The sequence below is a fragment of the Leiobunum rupestre genome, chromosome 2, assembly GCF_980474605.1.
Source record: "Leiobunum rupestre chromosome 2, qqLeiRupe1.1.hap1, whole genome shotgun sequence".
In the NCBI taxonomy this organism is placed as follows: Eukaryota; Metazoa; Arthropoda; class Arachnida; order Opiliones; family Sclerosomatidae; genus Leiobunum; species Leiobunum rupestre.
The window spans coordinates 65,544,102-65,561,691 of NC_143385.1; the positions used below are offsets into that span (position 1 = coordinate 65,544,102).

At 37.0% G+C, this 17,590-nt stretch overlaps 4 protein-coding genes across 7 annotated transcripts in view; 2 read left to right on the top strand and 2 right to left on the bottom strand.

The window, feature by feature from the left end:
- Positions 1-2,030: 2,030 nt before the first annotated feature.
- On the bottom strand, positions 2,031-4,128 carry LOC149958802 (uncharacterized). 2 transcript variants are annotated; one of them, XM_090165047.1, is made up of 2 exons: positions 4,004-4,128; positions 2,031-3,833 (listed from the first exon to the last, which is right to left on the bottom strand). In XM_090165047.1, exon 2 carries the CDS (start codon positions 3,803-3,805, stop codon positions 2,129-2,131), a length of 1,677 nt encoding a protein of 558 aa, XP_090021173.1. In that variant the 5' UTR covers positions 3,806-3,833; positions 4,004-4,128; the 3' UTR covers positions 2,031-2,128. The 2 variants fall into 2 exon arrangements, with proteins under 2 accessions (XP_090021173.1, XP_090021171.1); XM_090165045.1 differs by having other exon boundaries at positions 2,031-3,840.
- Positions 4,129-5,901: 1,773 nt separating this feature from the next.
- On the top strand, positions 5,902-9,106 carry cactin (cactin, spliceosome C complex subunit). Of its 3 annotated transcripts, none has more exons than XM_090166196.1 (2): positions 5,902-5,993; positions 6,994-9,106. In XM_090166196.1, the coding sequence occupies exon 2, from the start codon at positions 7,016-7,018 to the stop codon at positions 9,023-9,025; it is 2,010 nt and encodes a 669-aa protein (XP_090022322.1). In that variant the 5' UTR covers positions 5,902-5,993; positions 6,994-7,015; the 3' UTR covers positions 9,026-9,106. The 3 variants fall into 3 exon arrangements, with proteins under 3 accessions (XP_090022322.1, XP_090022323.1, XP_090022324.1); XM_090166197.1 differs by having other exon boundaries at positions 5,912-5,993; positions 6,981-9,106; XM_090166198.1 differs by lacking the exon at positions 5,902-5,993 and adding an exon at positions 6,382-6,403.
- Dera (deoxyribose-phosphate aldolase) lies at positions 5,905-15,139 on the top strand. The gene is made up of 7 exons (XM_090166199.1): positions 5,905-5,993; positions 9,802-9,852; positions 9,917-10,174; positions 11,222-11,467; positions 12,216-12,344; positions 12,410-12,522; positions 14,806-15,139. The coding sequence occupies exons 2-7, from the start codon at positions 9,825-9,827 to the stop codon at positions 15,010-15,012; spliced, it is 981 nt and encodes a 326-aa protein (XP_090022325.1). The 5' UTR covers positions 5,905-5,993; positions 9,802-9,824; the 3' UTR covers positions 15,013-15,139.
- The window catches only part of LOC149958805 (kielin/chordin-like protein), a 100,377-nt gene continuing 97,888 nt past the window's right edge, over positions 15,102-17,590 (bottom strand). Inside the window, exon 37 of the mRNA XM_090167251.1 lies at positions 15,102-15,369. Coding sequence (XP_090023377.1) covers positions 15,167-15,369 — 203 coding nt within the window. The 3' untranslated portion in view covers positions 15,102-15,166. The remainder of the gene's footprint in view (positions 15,370-17,590) is intronic.

A 17,590-nucleotide genomic window follows, 5' to 3' on the forward strand; every position in this document is an offset into this window, starting at 1 on the left:
ATATGGAGGAAAAGCTAAAAGTAGATAAAAAGGGTAGGTTCAGTTGCTGTAAATTGTTAAAAACCGTTGCGAAAAAACAAACTATAGCGATTTTTCCGATGTGCATCAGTACCAGTTGTACAGAATTTTTGTCTTGTGTGATTTCACCGATGAGCATCGTGATGTGAAAAGCTACTGTACGATTTTTTTTTAAACGATGCCATCGATGGATTTTATGAAAGTTAGCTACATCTAAAGGTGACAGACGGTACTAAAAATTTAACATTACTGTTATACTGTAGGTTTTTTCTAACATTGATGCCATCGATGGGCATTACGAATAGTAGTGTCATCTATACGCGGCTGTCAGTAAATTAATTTTTAAGATTTTTTAAATTAATCAATTTCTGGTAATCTTCTATAGGTGCTTTAAATATGTAGCTTCTATTTTCGCGAGAAAAAGTCACTGAAACAAAATTAACATGATTAATTTTCATTGTTGAAGCCATATACTCCACGTGCTTCGTGACTTGTACAGTAACATTGAATATCGATGGCTGTTTTTGGAGCAACTCATGAGTGATAATTAAATAATGCCAGTGGTAGAGTTTTCATTATGACTGTGATAATGAGAATTCGGAGATATGAGGCCCTTAGACACCAATACAACAAATAAACGTCACAGACAATAGCACCAACGTTAGAAGCGCTGAAGGGATCACAAAAATCCCGACAGCAGGCGGAAGTATCCCGGGCGGGAGCTACCTTCCGGAAGAGCGGAGAACGATAATAGAGAGTTCAGGGTGTTTCCAAAGGAAGGGGGTAGCCAACCCCCCGAAAAGCGTTCCGAAACTCCAAGCGAGAAACCGCTGAACCGGGGCAGAATAAAACAAAATGAGCCAGATCTCCCTCTACCTGGTAAAGCGGACAAAGGGAGGAGGAGCGTACACCGAAGCGACACAAAACCGCGAGAACCGTAAAACGACCAACACGAGCCAACGACAGTAGGCGTTCCCGGGGCCTGCCCAAATGGCAGCCCCAGAAAAACGATCGGGCCGGAAAGTCCTGCAAGGAGAAGACCCCCTTGAGAAATGGAAAATGAGATTTAACTAGAAATTTAGTTAGTACTGTACAACTCATAAAAACTTAATTTATTGATTTAATTAGTTTTATCTATCATAGATCAAAATAATTGGCAGAGTTTGAAATATATATAAAATATATATATATATATATAAAGCGTTTACCCTTTACCGGCACGTAACCTCAGAAAAATCGGGCTCCATCGGTTGCGATAAGGCGCAAACCATGGAGCGAATTTTTACTGAGTTCCAGCGGGAAGTGGGTAAACGCTATCGGCAACGCGCGAGAGAGTGAATCTAGGGTACGAGTTTAAATTATCTTTGGTCTGATTATTATTTTTTAGACTTAAAGGGGCTCCAAAGTTCGGTGGCAAAAAAAGAAAGAAAATTGAGCATGCTTTTCCTTCCCCCAACCCCTCGGCGCCTTGGCAGAGGCGGGCAGAGTTAACCGTAAATTTCGTACTTTACTGACTCTACACACATTTTGAAACCGAACTTTGAAGCCCCTTTAATGTTTCGAAGTGCGCCAAGGCTGCCTTTTTCTTCTGAAACAATGGCAACTAATTCCCCAAACAGGTATATATTTAATATTAATGGATTTAAGAGGTTTATTACAAATTTAAGTACCTGAATTTAAGTTTAATTGTTCCTATATTAAAGGTGGTGTAAATTTGTGATATGAATAATTGATATGTAAACCATTTCAGAATATTTAAAAAATGGGTTAGTGTAATTGTTCCTGTTTTAAAGGTGGAGGTGTTAATTTGTGATAAAATAACTGTGATTTAAAACTGTTTGAAAATTTATTAAGAAATTAAAAAAATGTATTTAAGGGGTTTGCTACAAATAGAAGTACCCGAATTTAATTAAAATTTTATAAAGATGGTGTTAATTTGTGATAAGAATAAATGATATTTAAACAGTTTGAAAAGTATTACAAAAAGTTTTATTTGGAAGGATTTCTACAAATTTCATTTCTGATTTTTCAAAAATTAAATGATTTTTATTTTTTCCTTAAAAGACACCCAGTCATTTTACTTTTTTTATACATTTATTTAAAAAAGTATTTATGTATCTAAGAGAGGCTCATTACAAAAATTATGTAAATACGCTGATATTTTCCATACTTTCTCAAGTTGCAAGCCCATGTTGTTAGGAAAAACAGAGTTCAAAAGGTGATATTTCTTAACACCCCTAATAACACGCTCAACGTGAATACGCACACTTGCAATATCCCTGGTTTTTTTTTCATCTGCCAAAGAAAGCTGTGGTCTTTTTTCTAAAAATGGTGGAATGTTTAGACCAACATGTTTATTGGCTAACAGCTGTTCAATCAAAAAACCCCTGTCTGCCATGACAGAATCTAATGGCTCGAGTAGTTCCACTATACCACTTCGTTCTGTAATGTCTTTATTAGACATTCTTCCTGGGAAAAGGTCTGACACAAAGCTCACAAAACCGTTCGGAGTTATAGCAATCAGCCCTTTAGCAGTATTATGATTTTTATAGGACGACCATGTATCACTCAGAGTTTTGTAATCGTTTGGATTTTGAATAAAAAATTCTGTGCAATCGATCACACACCGAGTGGAAGGGTACATTTTTTTAAAAACCTCGGGCATAGTTTTATCCACAAGAGCTCTTGATGGCCAGATTGGTAACTGTGTAAGCCTTTTCTCCATTAAGTCAAACCAAGTAATGCAGAGATTTGACACTGTTGACACTGACACCTTAAAACGATAGGCGAGATCTTCTTCAAATAATCCTACTTTCAGTCGGCATAGCACTAAAAATAGCTGATCTTTAAAGCTTAAAGTCATAGGCCTTGATCGGCTGTTTTTTCTCTGATAACCTTCAGTACTATTATAATATATGAGGTTTTTACAATCTGGTTCAAGATACTCGTAAAGAATATCAAATTCTTCCATTGTTTTGAAACCAGTATAAAACTGCAACATATCATCAGTAGAAATATCACTTACAGTAAATCTTTTACCTTTCACTTCTCTTTCCAATGATGCAATCCGTTCCTTTAACTCTTCATTTTCCTTAGCGAAAATATCAGATCTTTTTTTTAATGTTATATTGTCTATTTTAATCGTTGTCACCTCTTCATATTTTTCCTTGAAATCCTTAACTTCATTTTCTAAGGCCACATTCTTTAGTTTTAACTTTTCATTCTCTAGTGTTAGAGTCGTTAAGCTCTCCACCATACATTTTAGGACATGAATTGTTTTTTGTTGTGATTTTATTCTACTAGACAAATGTTGAAAGTTTTGATCTAAACTGTAGCAGTGATCTATTTTATCACCAATTTTATTTTCTTGGCATTCACTCAATGATGAGGACTCATGACTACTAACAGGTTGTGAAGTAGCTAAATCGTCTTGATTATGATAAACTATTTCCTCTATCACAATGTTGCTTGCAACATCGCAAAAAGTCTCATTAAACAATGAGCCAAAAAAACGAGGAGCCTTGTCTCCTTTTGATTTACGCCCTGTGACGTGTAAGTGGTAGCCACAAACTGATTGGTGTTTAGACCCCATAACTCTACGCAATGGTGTGTGCCAAGGTTTTCTACTCTGATCGTCATCCTTGGCATTAGCGTTTATGATGTTTACCCATTCATCACGTAATGTTTTATCTTGGGGAAATGGACTAAATGAGACCTTCCTGTTTCTGTAGGTAGATGATTTGCACCCCGGAACACAACACCTACGTCCACCAGTCTTTGTTGACATTGCTTCTTTTTCGTTCCGTTATGAATTTCTAAAACCTATAAATTTTTCAGTCATACTTAGCTTTACATTCATTTAAACTTGACACATAAAGTAAGCCCTGACAAGTATATGCTAGGAATCAATGTTACATAACAGAACCGTATCAGATAAGCCTATATTTAGAATAGGCATTAAAACCAACAAGATAAATATATTTACCTATAAGGTTTCATGAAAAGCTTTAAAATACGACCTTCTTATCAAATTTTTAAAAGAGAAATTAAACCTCAATCCACCGTCTGCACTTGTTAGCCTGACCTTTTTTTTTGACATCCACACATCGGTGTCGACCAAAGGCCTTAGACACCAGCACACAATAACTGATTAATCAGGGTGAGATATGTGTAACGGCCACACCAAAGGGGGGTATGTGGGGGCATAGAGGAATAGCCCTGGAGTTCTAATTGGGCTAAGCACTGACATTCCTATTCAGAAATCGCGTAAAGGGGGATGTAGAAACGGGGGGTATGTCGAGGTAGACTTTTATCTATTCATACATTCCAACAAAGGCAGCACAAACCGAGCGAGTTTATAAATTTCAATAAAGCTACATTGGGCGGACTAAAATTCCGACGCAAAAAATTCCTTCTCAATTTAGAGGTTTTCCATTGGCTGAAATAAATATGTTAGTAGCCAATAGTGTGACTCCCAAAATTACTAGCATGAATAAAAAGGTTAAAATCTAACGTAGTCCACCTTTTTACTGGTTCGTGGTGAAACAAACCGTTAGTGAAGATTTTTGAATGGAATATAGGGACAGTGGCATACTTATGAGCAATTATGTTACATATGATATAAGTAATCGCCAGTCTTGGAAATAAGGAATTTTTTAAAACTAGTCCTTAGGATTAGTGCCCCTATTGTCTACAAAAATAAACTGGTCCTTAGCACCAGTGACCCTTACCATGATCGGTCCCATTCTAAATAATTTTTATGGAATGTGAAATGTGCATAGGTCTAGACTCTAGAAACCACATAAAGGTTTATAATTCGAGAAGGCGCTAATCGTGAATCGCGCCGCATGGTGTTTTACATCATTATTCATTGCAACTTAAAGGGGCTCCAAAGTTCGTTGGCAAAATGTGTGTAAAGTCAGTAAAGTGCGAAATTTACGGTTGACTCTGCCCGCCTCTGCCAAGGCCGAGTGAGGGGTTGCCGGTTGGGGGGGAATGAAAAGCATGCTCAATTTTCTTTTTTTTTGCCACCGAACTTTGGAGCCCCTTTAATACCACTACTAAAGGTTGCTGTTAACTTCGTAAGCGCTTCATCTCTTGTGTGACGTTTATTGTGTTAGAAAGAAAAAAGTTGGAGTAGAAATTGGAAGAAAGCTTGAATTTTTAAACAGGTCCCGCCTCAATGCCCATAAAAAAAAAGCGAATTATTAAACTGGTCCTACGGACCAGTGACCCCCAGTACTTTAATTAAAAAACTGGTCCAAGCAATTAATACACTGGTTTTGGACCAGTTGACGTGTGTTATAATCATAGAAATCTCATAGGTAACGAGAATGCTGCCGTGTAACTGGCAAATGGGCCAAACGCCATTGCAGACGATAGCCAGATCTCAGCCAATCAGAGCTCAAAGAGTGGTTCTGCCAAGAATTTAATGTCACCAGAGAGAATAAGAATAAACTAAATTAAAAAAAAATTAGTTTATTACTCGAAGATCTATTTGATCCGAGTTTCGCGTTGCTCGAAGACCTATCGGTACGAGTTTTTAGTAAGTTTTTAAATTTCTTCAAATTTGTTTAGGATTTAGCTGTATTATCCCTTTTAATTATGGACTTATCTACTTTTTCGCGTATTTTATCATCCTTCTCACAGTCCATAGGTGGTTTCTTCTAACTTAACTTATCGTAGGTGGCAGCATTCTAGTTACCTATGAGATTTCTATGGTTATAATATTTCCCAGACTGGTAATCGCAGTTGTGATGAGATTACGTGTATTTTATTTTAAATCCCCAAGTTACGGTTGCTGCAACTGTGTTCATTTTGTTTCAATTACACAATATGAGATTATATATGGTTGAGACCATTATATTGAGTTCTTTCGATATTATTTGTTTATTTGGAAACGGTTTCATAACTTTACCTCTTTTTGCATTGGCGAGTTTAAAGATACAAACTTGAAGAAACATTTAACTTAAGAGGTAATTTAAATACAATTTAACTATATTGTTCCGTTTTAATAAGTATATAGGCCTTAAAAGGAGGGTTAGATTGTAATCAATATATTGCCAAGTTCTGTTAAGCCTTTGCAAGGATATTGATGTAGTAGCACTACATCATCTACATGAGGATTTTAGTATAATCTACATTTAGTAGCACTACATCAAGATTGTACTACAATCTTGTAGCTTGAATTTATGTTTATAAGTGTAATCTTGTATTACTAATACAAGTATGTGGAGTGGCTCTGCAGTGTAGCTTGTAAAACTTTGGATTAACAATATGCTCTTCACCGGAACACCGTAGACTACAAGTCAACTTTGTAACTATGTGGTTTTGTAGCAAACCAATAACGAGAGTTTGATGAAACTTTGGAGGCCAAAATAATTCTGTAATACTTAAGATGAGTTGTTTCTGGTTTCGGAGTTAATATTATATCCAATGATTGGGTTTGTTGGATTTCATAGTACCCAGTCTTTTATACGGAGTAAAATATTATTTTGTAGAATAATTAGTCAGTGTTCATCGTAAATCTATACATTTCCATTGGTGCTAGTAGCTTCTTCTGTTAACATTATTTAACTTCCATCAACATTTATTTTAAAATAAGTTTCCATATTTCCGTAAAATAGACAACAAAACGCCCCTTAATAATATAAACAAATGGCAGTAATGCCTGAAACATTATTCCCATATTTACCCAGATACCTATAATTATGAAATTTATATACCTATATAAGCTATACATTTTGATGAAGAAATATAAGAAATATTGATCAAAACCACTGATATTATTATAAAATCACACGAGTTGGTTTTTAGCGAACCTTAATTAATAACTTACAAATATAAAATTAAGAAATACATTTTACACATTTGCTGGCGCATTTTCTTTCGAAGAGTTTAGCGCCTATAATGCATTTATATATATGCTCCAGATAATAATCAAAACTTGTGTATGATTGGAGGCCATTTTTCTAGGACCGTTTCTTAACCCGCTACAATGGGTCGTTCGAGGAGTCCGGAAGCTCACCACAGGGACCGGAAAAACAAGTCTAAAAAACAAAAGAAACACTCCAAGAAACATTTCAAGGAATCTAGACACCGGTCATCCTCGTTGTCTTCCTCGTCCACGGACTCTTCCCCAACTAGAGTCGCCAGGGAAGACGTCCGGCCTAAGTTAACTACCCAAGAAGAACTACTGTTACAAATGCAACATTTAAAAGCGCAGAAAGAGATGTTGAAGGCCATCGAAACGCCGGAACAGAAACGCTTGCGTCGCCTGACCAAGAAAGAAGCCAAGGAACGTAAACGCAAGGAACAGATGGGTTGGGACGAAGACTATATGGGATATACCAACACGGACAACCCATTCGGAGACGCTAATTTGCTAAAAACGTTCGTTTGGAACAAGAAATTGGAGAAAGAGGGACTAGTCAATGTCGCCGTCGAAGAAATCGAAAAACAGAACACTCTAAAGTTGGAGGAGAACCGCATCGAGTTGGAGAAGGTGAAGCAACGTCGCCTCGAACGCGAACGCGAGAAGGAACAACGCGAAGACGAACTGACCAGGGTCCAAAGGGACAAGGAAGCGGCTCAGTTCAAAGAGTGGGAGAAACAAGAAGATTCGTTCCATCTGCAACAAGCCAAACTTCGCTCGAAGATTCGCATTCAAGACGGTCGCGCCAAACCTATCGACCTTCTGGCACGTTACATTAGCGCCGAAGAGGAAGACTTCACCGTAGAAATGCACGAACCTTACGTCTACTTGAACGGACTCACCATCAACGACTTGGAAGACTTGCAAGAAGACATCAAAGTCTACATGACGCTTGAGAACGGCAAGAACTTGGACTACTGGCGAGATTTGCAGATTATAGTCGACGACGAGATCCATAAATTGCACCGACTGAGTTCGTCTGATATGTCTCACGTCGGTGACCGTCGCGAAGGCATCAACACCGCCGTCAGTGGCGAAGTGGTGGCTGTCTTTAAAGGCAAAACTCCTGCCCAATTGCAAGCCTTACACCAACAAATCGAGCGGAAGATACATTCCGGCGAAGAAGGAGTGGACATCGGTTATTGGGAAACGTTGCAGTCGCGTCTGAAAGCGTACATGGCCAGGGCCAGGTTGAGGGAACGCCACCAAGAGAATCTAAGACAGAAATTGTTCCAGTTGAAACAGGAACAGGGTGTGGCCAGCGCCCCTTTGTTCCCTTGCGTCTCCGTGCAGTCCGATTCGGACGTGTCGCAACCTGGTCCTTCCACTTCGGGAACCCTACCAGTCGTGCCCGTCGACGAAAGTAGTCAGTCCAATAAAAGCGAGGAAGAAACTGAAGAGAAATCCAAAGAGGAAGAAGTTGATCCGCAGAAACAATGCGAGGAGGACTACGTTAATGGTCGATACAGTCCGACGTTGCTCACCTCGGATAATCTCGAGCCAGGAACGCTACTAATCGACCCCGAAGAAGACGAAACCCGATTGACCTTCACCAGACAACGTCTGGTCACCGCGTCTGGACCTGTTGACGACAGAACCGCCGAGGAAAAAGCCTTCGAAGCCGAAGCTAGGAAAAGTATGGACGGTGACGAGGCCATCTTCAGCGTCGAATCACCAGTTGACAAGACCTACTTGTGGTCCGATAAGTACCGTCCTCGTAAACCTCGTTACTTCAACAGGGTCCATACGGGTTTCGAATGGAACAAGTACAATCAAACCCATTACGACATGGACAATCCACCGCCCAAGATCGTGCAAGGGTACAAATTTAATATTTTCTTCCCCGATTTGATCGACAAGTCAAAAACGCCCGAATATTCGCTGACCGCTTGTCCGGACAATAAAGATTTCGCCATCCTGAGGTTCCACGCTGGACCTCCGTACGAAGACATCGCTTTTAAAATTGTCAATCGCGAATGGGAATACTCCTACAAAAGAGGCTTCAGGTGTCAGTTTCATAATAACATTTTCCAGTTATGGTTTCATTTCAAACGGTACCGTTACAGAAGATAAACACATTTTTATACCGATTTATTTAATTTTTCTGGAAAAATTACGAATTTATTCTGTAAAATATAATGGAAATAAATATTTGTATTATTCAAATATATATAATATGCTTTTTTTATTGAAAATATTTGGATTTTGAAACTTGGCTTCAAGGAAAATCAAATTTATCATAAGCCATTAGATGCCGATTGTCTAAAATAGAAAATTTTTAAGTCGTATAAAAATCGCAATATATTAGAGTTTCTAATTCAGGGAAAACTACGTGGCAGAACCTTCTCGAACTGTATTGAGGAACTTTAAGCTAGTATCTTTTTAGCGTTGACGCAGCGCCACAATCGGACGGTCTTTGAAATGGATCAAAGTGTCACGGTGTAGTTTGAACAGATTGTGCCACTTAGTTTTCCCATTGCACTTTTTTTGCCCTTTAAGGCCAATGTTTCCTGAATCATGATTTCATCTTTCATTAATAGTCTTTACATAAAACATCATTTAAAATAGTGTTAGAAGTTTTTGTGTGTGTAATAAATCAGTATTTATTCCCTACCTGCTAAGAGGTTTAACTTGGCGCCATCTAGTACAAATAAATCATTAAAATTGAATCACAAAGGGCTTCGCTTTAAATGTTTGTTTCCCATCAAGTAATTTGTGAATCATTCTTTTCGTTTTCGTTATAATAATTTTTGAAACCAAGGCTTACAATCAGTGTATAATGTTCTGTACAAAGAAAGAGTTCCAAACTAAATATTTCGAAGTGTAAAATTGTATATTTTACAAACCAGAAAACTGAATTACTAAATTGACTATGTCCAGAAATCCAGGATTACCTTTAAGTAAGATAATTATAATTTTTTTGTCTTATTGAAAATAAATATTTAATGAAAAATGATTGTTTAGACTTGGATAACTTTAACACGGAGATGTCCAACTATGTTGTGAATCTCCCAGCTGTAACGGAACATTATAATCATTTGAAAGACGGAAGAGCCGTTAAAGGGGATCATGAGACAGCTTGGCTATTAAAAGCAGTAACTTGTTTGGACTTAACTACACTTGGTTCTAACGACACTAAATGTACCGTTGAACGGCTATGTACCAAGGCGGCTCATCCAATAACCCAAGAACTAATTGATCACACTGGATTCAATGAAAATGGTATTTAAATTTAATTTAATCTAATTTATCAGAGGTATTTCATTTACATTTACTCCAATCAATAATTATCTTAAATATTTAATTTTATCGATGAAAATTAATTCAAATTTAATTAAATTAATAATTATCTTAATGATTTGTTTTCATAGATGAAAACTAAATTATATCTAATCAGTAATTACATTAATTATTTTATTTTATAGATCGAATTTAAATTAAGTTTATTCCGATCAATAATTAACGTAAATATAATAATAAAATAATAATCAGCTAGGCTAATAATAATAGATGCCATTTAAATTAAATGCAATCAATGATTAGCCTAATTGATAAATTTTATAACTGGTATTTCAATTAAATTTAATCCAAACAAATTAGCTTAATTTAGTGTTGTAAGTCGAGGCCTTTTTTCCTGAAAATTTTCCGTATTTTTCCAAAAAAAAGGGTTTCATTCCATGATTAGTCTAATATTGTTTGCAAATTTAAATAAAGCGGCATTTTCGCCTAATTTTTTCGAATCTAAAAGTAAAACTAAACCTCTAGACTAGTTTAAACTGATTAACAATGTAACACTATTAATGTTTTGTAGTTATTACTGTTATTAGACATTTTTAATAGATAAGAAAAACCCTTAACAAACTTTTCTGTAAATTTTTCCGCATTTTATTTTTCCGGAAAATTAACAACACTAGCTTAATTGATAAATGTTATAGATGGTATTGCGATTAAAATTAATCGAAACAATTTTGCTTATTTATTTTTATAGACAGTATTTAATCTAATTAAATCAAATCAAGAATTAGCTAAATATTTAATTTTATAGATATCATTTTAAATTGAATCAAATCAAATCAACAATTATTTAATTTAATTTTATAGATATCATTTTAAATTGAATCAAATCAAATCAACAATTAGCTTATTTAATTTTATAGATATCATTTTAAATTGAATCAAATCAAATCAACAATTAGCTTATTTAATTTTATAGATATCATTTTAAATTGAATCAAATCAAATCAATAATTAGCTTATTTAATTTTATAGATACATTTCTGAAAAGCATCAAAGTCGGTGCTGTTTGCGTCTACCCAACCCATGTAGCCGAATGCGTCAACAAATTGCGTAAATTGGGAGTGGATATTCCAGTCGCTTCCGTCGCCGCTGCTTTTCCGAGTGGTCAATATTCACTCGAGACCAAAGTACGCGAAATTGAGATTGCAGTTGCTGATGGAGCCAGAGAAATCGATATTGTTGTCAACCGTTCGTACGTGGCTTGCGGAGAATGGAAAAGTATGTTATAATTACTTTCGGGTAGATAAGCCGCACCCTCCAAAAATTTACGTAATTTTGAAAGCAAAGTCACGAGAAAAGCGGAAAATACGGGCTCTTTACCCCGGTAATGAAAGTACGTTTCGCCGTCGACGGTACGCCGTAAATAGGGGCTCCTACGCCGGTTCGCACCAGATCGTTTATCCCGTCGATAGTACGCGGTAAATTGGGGTTCCTACTCCGGTTCGCAACAGTTCGTTTCGCCCGTCGATGGTACGCGGTAAATAGGGGCTCCTACGCCGGTTCGCACCAGATCGTTTATCCCGTCGATGGTACGCGGTAAATTGGGGTTCCTACTCCGGTTCGCAACAGTTCGTTTCGCCCGTCGACGGCACGCGATAAATATATAGAGCCGCGTTCACGCTAGATACTTTGGAAACGTTTTAAAACGGTTTCGAAAGATTAAATTGAACATTTTCGGTGTCAACTGTATTAATAGGCATACGATTAATACATTCGACACCAAAATTTTACAAATCCATCTTTCGAAACCGTTTTAAAACTTTTCCAAAGCGTCTAGCGTGAACGCGGCTTAGGGGATCCTACGCCAATTCCCAAGTTCTTTGCCCCGTCAACAGCACGAGTTAAATATGATCGCCAAACAATTTCGTTTTATACGCCTCATATAAGCCGCGGCGTATCTACCCGAAATAACGTTATGCACATTTTTTAAGCATACATATATTGAAATTTTGGCTTGGTATTGTAGAATTATACGAAGAAATTTCGGCCATGAGAAAAGCCTGCGGTGAAGCGCATTTAAAAACTATTTTGGCCATCGGCGAGATTAATTCCATGTCCGATGTCTTCCGGGCTAGCATGATTGCCATGATGGCTGGTAAATGATCTATGTTTGAAGAAATCTGGTAGTAGGTTAATAGAGGTTTTTGATTTGAATGGTAGGATCCGATTTTATCAAAACGTCCACTGGGAAGGAAAATATTAATGCGAGTTTGGTCGGAGGACTTGTTATGATGAGAGCCATCCGTGTTTATTATGCCAAAACTGGATATCAGGCAAGTATTTTCTTTATCAGCATTTGTTGCGTTATATTTCGTTATAGTTTTCGAACCCTCACTATATAAGTAATGTGTATTTGATATAATTATCTGTACCTTTATTTTTACACGTCCTCAATTTGAAAGACATAGCAGCCTTTATGACCATTCAAATATCATTGAATTCTTGTTTATCCTCTGCTACTTTCATAGAATTATCATCGTTTTATTCCCACTTTGATAGAATTATCATCGTTTCATTCCCACTTTGATAGAATTATCATCGTTTCATTCCCACTTTGATAGAATTATCATTGTTTCATTCCCACTTTGATAGAATTATCATAGTTTCATTCCCACTTTGATAGAATTATCATCGTTTTATTCCCACTTTGATAGAATTATCATCGTTTCATTCCCACTTTGATAGAATTATCATCGTTTCATTCCCACTTTGATAGAATTATCATTGTTTCATTCCCACTTTGATAGAATCTCTGGTATTTCATTCCCACTTCGACAGAATCTTTGGTATTTCATTCCCACTTCGACAGAATCTTTGGTATTTCATTCCCACTTTGATAGAATCTTTGGTATTCCATTCCCACTTTGATAGAATCTTTGGTATTTCATTCCCACTTTGATAGAATCTTTGGTATTTCATTCCCACTTTGATAGAATCTTTGGTATTTCATTCCCACTTTGATAGAATCTTTGGTATTTCATTCCCACTAGAGTTGTTAATATTCTGAAAAATTTAAATGCGGATAAATTTCCACAAATCGGAAAAATAAAAAATTTAATCATATATTACTTTTTAAGGGTTTTTATTCTAGCCCAGTCTAGAGGTTTAGATTAACTTTTGGATTCGACAAATGCCACGAACAATTTTAGGCTAATCGGAAAAATACGGAACATTTTCCGACTAACAACTCTATTTCCCACTTTGATAGACTACCCCATATCACATTCTCACTTTGATAGACTACCCCATATCACATTATCACTTTGATAGACTACCCCATATCACATTCTCACTTTGATAGACTACCCCATATCACATTCTCACTTTGATAGACTACCCCATATCACATTCTCACTTTGATAGACTACCCCATATCACATTCTCACTTTGATAGACTACCCCATATCACATTCTCACTTTGATAGACTACCCCATATCACATTATCACTTTGATAGACTACCCCATATCACATTCTCACTTTGATAGACTACCCCATATCACATTCTCACTTTGATAGACTACCCCATATCACATTCTCACTTTGATAGAATTATCGTTATCTCATTCTCACTTTGATAGAATTATCTTTATCTCATTCTCACTTTGATAGAATTCTCGTTATCTCATTCTCACGTTGATAGAATTATCGTTATCTCATTCTCACTTTGATAGAATTATCGTTATCTCATTCTCACTTTGATAGAATTATCGTTATCTCATTCTCACTTTGATAGAATTCCCGTTATCTCATTCTCACTTTGATAGAATTATCGTTATCTCATTCTGACTTTGATAGAATTCTCGTTATCTCATTCTCACGTTGATAGAATTATCGTTATGTCATTCCCACGTTGACAGAATCATCGTTATTTAATCCCCAAGTTTACAGAATTATCGTTGGTTCATTCCCACGTTGACAGAATTATCCGGAATTATCGGTTTTTAATTCCCACGTTGACAGAATGATCGTTATTTCATACTTACATTGACGGAGTTTACGTTATACCGATAGAATTTTCTTTAACTACTTCCTCTTTGATAGAACTCCCGTTACCTCATTCCCACTTTGATAAAATTATCGTTATCCCGTTCTCACTTCAATAGAATTTACGTTATTTCATTTCCACTTCGATAGAATTTTCTTTATACCATTCCTCCTTCGATAGAATTTTCTTTATCCCCATTATTACTTCTATAGAATAATCGGTCTCATTCCCATTTTGATAGAACGTTCGCTACCCCATTCCCATTTTGATAGAACGTTCACTATCACATTCCCATTTAGATAGAACATTCGCTATCCCATTCCCATTTTGATAGAGCGTTCGCTATCCCATTCCCATCTTGATAGAACGTTCGATATCTCATTCCCATGTTGATAGAACGTTCGATAGATATTCCATTCCCATCTTGATATAACGTTCGCTATCTCATTCCCATGTTGATAGAACGTTCGATATCTCATTCCCGTGTTGATAGAACGTTCGCTATCCCATTCCCATTATGATAAAACGTTCGCAATCCCATTCCCACTTTAATAAAATTCCTATTTCAGATTGGTTTCAAACCTGCCGGTGGAATTCGTACCGCTAAAGACGCCTTAAATTGGCTCATCCTCATCAAAGAGGAGCTCGGCAACGACTGGTTGAGCCCGACGCTCTTCCGCATCGGAGCCAGCGGTCTTCTGCACGACATTCAACGACAATTATTCCACCAAATAACGGGACGTTACGCGTCGGTTCGGGACCTGTCGATGGCCTAAAGAGGAACGTCCTCCCATACGTCTTAGCACGCGTTACTTCACTAGTCCTTAACTAATTGTCGGGAATTCGATGTAGAAAATGGTACAAATTTGTATAAAAAAGATTTATTTTTGGTTAAAAGAAAAATGTGAGTGTAATGTAATATGAGCTTGATCAAACGTTGGGACACTGTTCCGGTTTTATACATTTCCCCCGATGCAACACTTTGTCCGCCGGACATTGGCATCCGGCGATACATGGTTTAAAACATTGCGCGTCAAGTACTCCCAATGGGACATCCTTATTTTCGCACGTTCTGGGACAGGGTGGCCCGCATTCGTCGAAAATGAGGCCCAGTTCTTTAGGACAGCCAATATCTAGAAATAAAAGAAATTATTGCGCACAAGCGAGAACATATTTAGGTTACTGAGAACGTACATAATTAACTGAGAACGTATTTAGGATACTGAGAACATATTTAGGTTACTTAGAACGTATATAAGATACTGAGGACATATTTAGGTTATTTAGAACGTACATAATTAACTGAGATCGTATTTAGGTTACTGAGAACGTACATAATTAACTGAGATCGTATTTAGGTTACTGAGAACGTACATAATCATCTGAGAATGTATTTAAGCTACTGAGAACGTACAAAATTAACTGAGAACGTACATAATTATGTGAGAACGTATTTAGGCTACTGAGAACATACATAATTAACTGAGAACGCATTTAGGTTACTGAGAACGTATATAATTAACTGAGAACGTATTTAGGTTACTGAGACGTACATAATTAACTGATAACGTACATAACAATCAGCTAGGCACCACCTTAAGCCTAAGTCATCAAGCGACTTTTAAAGCCGTTAATTCAGGTGGCCGGGCTACGATGCGTAGGAGGGTGGTGGCAAGTCCTTCGTGCCACGCGAGCCAACTGCTCCCTACACCAACTATTACCGTTAACCTCTACAAGTTTTTATGGAAGGGGAAACCAAAGAGCTCGGGGGAAAAACCTTAGACCAGTGAGGAGAGAACTTTCAAACTCAACGCAGACGGAGTTTTTCCGAGTTTTCACCCAGTGCCACAAACTGGGATCGAACCCGGCTCCTCTTGTTGCGAGGCGAAAGTGCTATCCACTCCGCCACCCTACACTGAGAACGTACATATTTAACTGAGAACGTATTTAGATTACTGAGCGCGTAGTTAGTTCATTGAGAATTATTTAGGGAACCGATAACGTTTTTTAGGTTACTGAGAACGCTTTTAGAGAACTGAGAACCCATTTAGGTAACGGAGCACGTAGTTAGATAACTCAGCACGTATTTAGGGAACTGAGCACGTACGTAGGTTACTAAAAACTTACGTTATTGAAAACGTTCTTAGGCTACGGAGCACGTGTTTATGTTAATGAGAACGTACGCTTAAGCCGTCTGCACACATGAAACGTAAAGCGAGTGACGTGACGCGAAATTAGAAAACATCGTAGTTTTGAATAGGCTTCGTTTGGTCGTGGGCGAACTAACAAGGAGACATCCCGAAGTGTAACACACCGATTTTGTTCAAACTCGGGGTTTTGGTAGACGTTCATGTAACTTGAAAAATCCTAAAGGGAATTTATTCAATGGGCAACCGTTTTGCCATGGCAACGACGAATGTTTTTGACAATACAAAATATTAAATTTTCCCATTGAAAATAACATGGGATTTTGACCTCAAATTGACCAAATCTGGTCAATTTTGATGTTTTTATTGTCAATTTATTTATTTTTTCTTTTTTTGGGGGGGGGGGGGGGCTGGAAATCGGTCAGAATCCCATGTTATTTTCAATGGGAAAAATTCCATTTGATGTTGTCAAAAACATTTTTCGTTGCCATGGCAAAACGGTTGCCCATGGAATAAATTCCCTTTAGGATTTTTCATTATACATGAAGGTCTACCAATCCCCCGAGTTTGGACAAAATCGGTGGGTTACACTTCGGGATGTCTCCTTGTAAGTTTTTGGAACTACGCATACGCGCGCGCCCAACATTCGCTTGTGAGCTTTATGTGTGCAACCGGCTTTAGTGTGGCGCTCCTCATTCAAAACTATAAAATTAATTACTTCAACTAATTTGGTATTCGAAATACCATTTGGTATTCTAAATACTATTTGGTATTCGAAATACCATTTGGTATTCTAAATACTATTTGGTATTCGAAATACCATTTGGTATTCGAAATATTATTTGGCATTCGAAATACTATTTGGTATACGAAATACTATTTGGCATTCGAAATACTATTTGGCATTCGAAATACTATTTGGCATTCGAAATACTATTTGGTATACGAAATACTATTTGGCATTCGAAATACTATTTGGCATTCGAAATACTATTTGGCATTCGAAATACTATTTGGCATTCGAAATACTATTTGGCATTCGAAATACTATTTGGCATTCGAAATACTATTTGGCATTCGAAATACTATTTGGCATTCGAAATACTATTTGGCATTCGAAATACTATTTGGTATACGAAATACTATTTGGCATTCGAAATACTATTTGGCATTCGAAATACTATTTGGCATTCGAAATACTATTTGG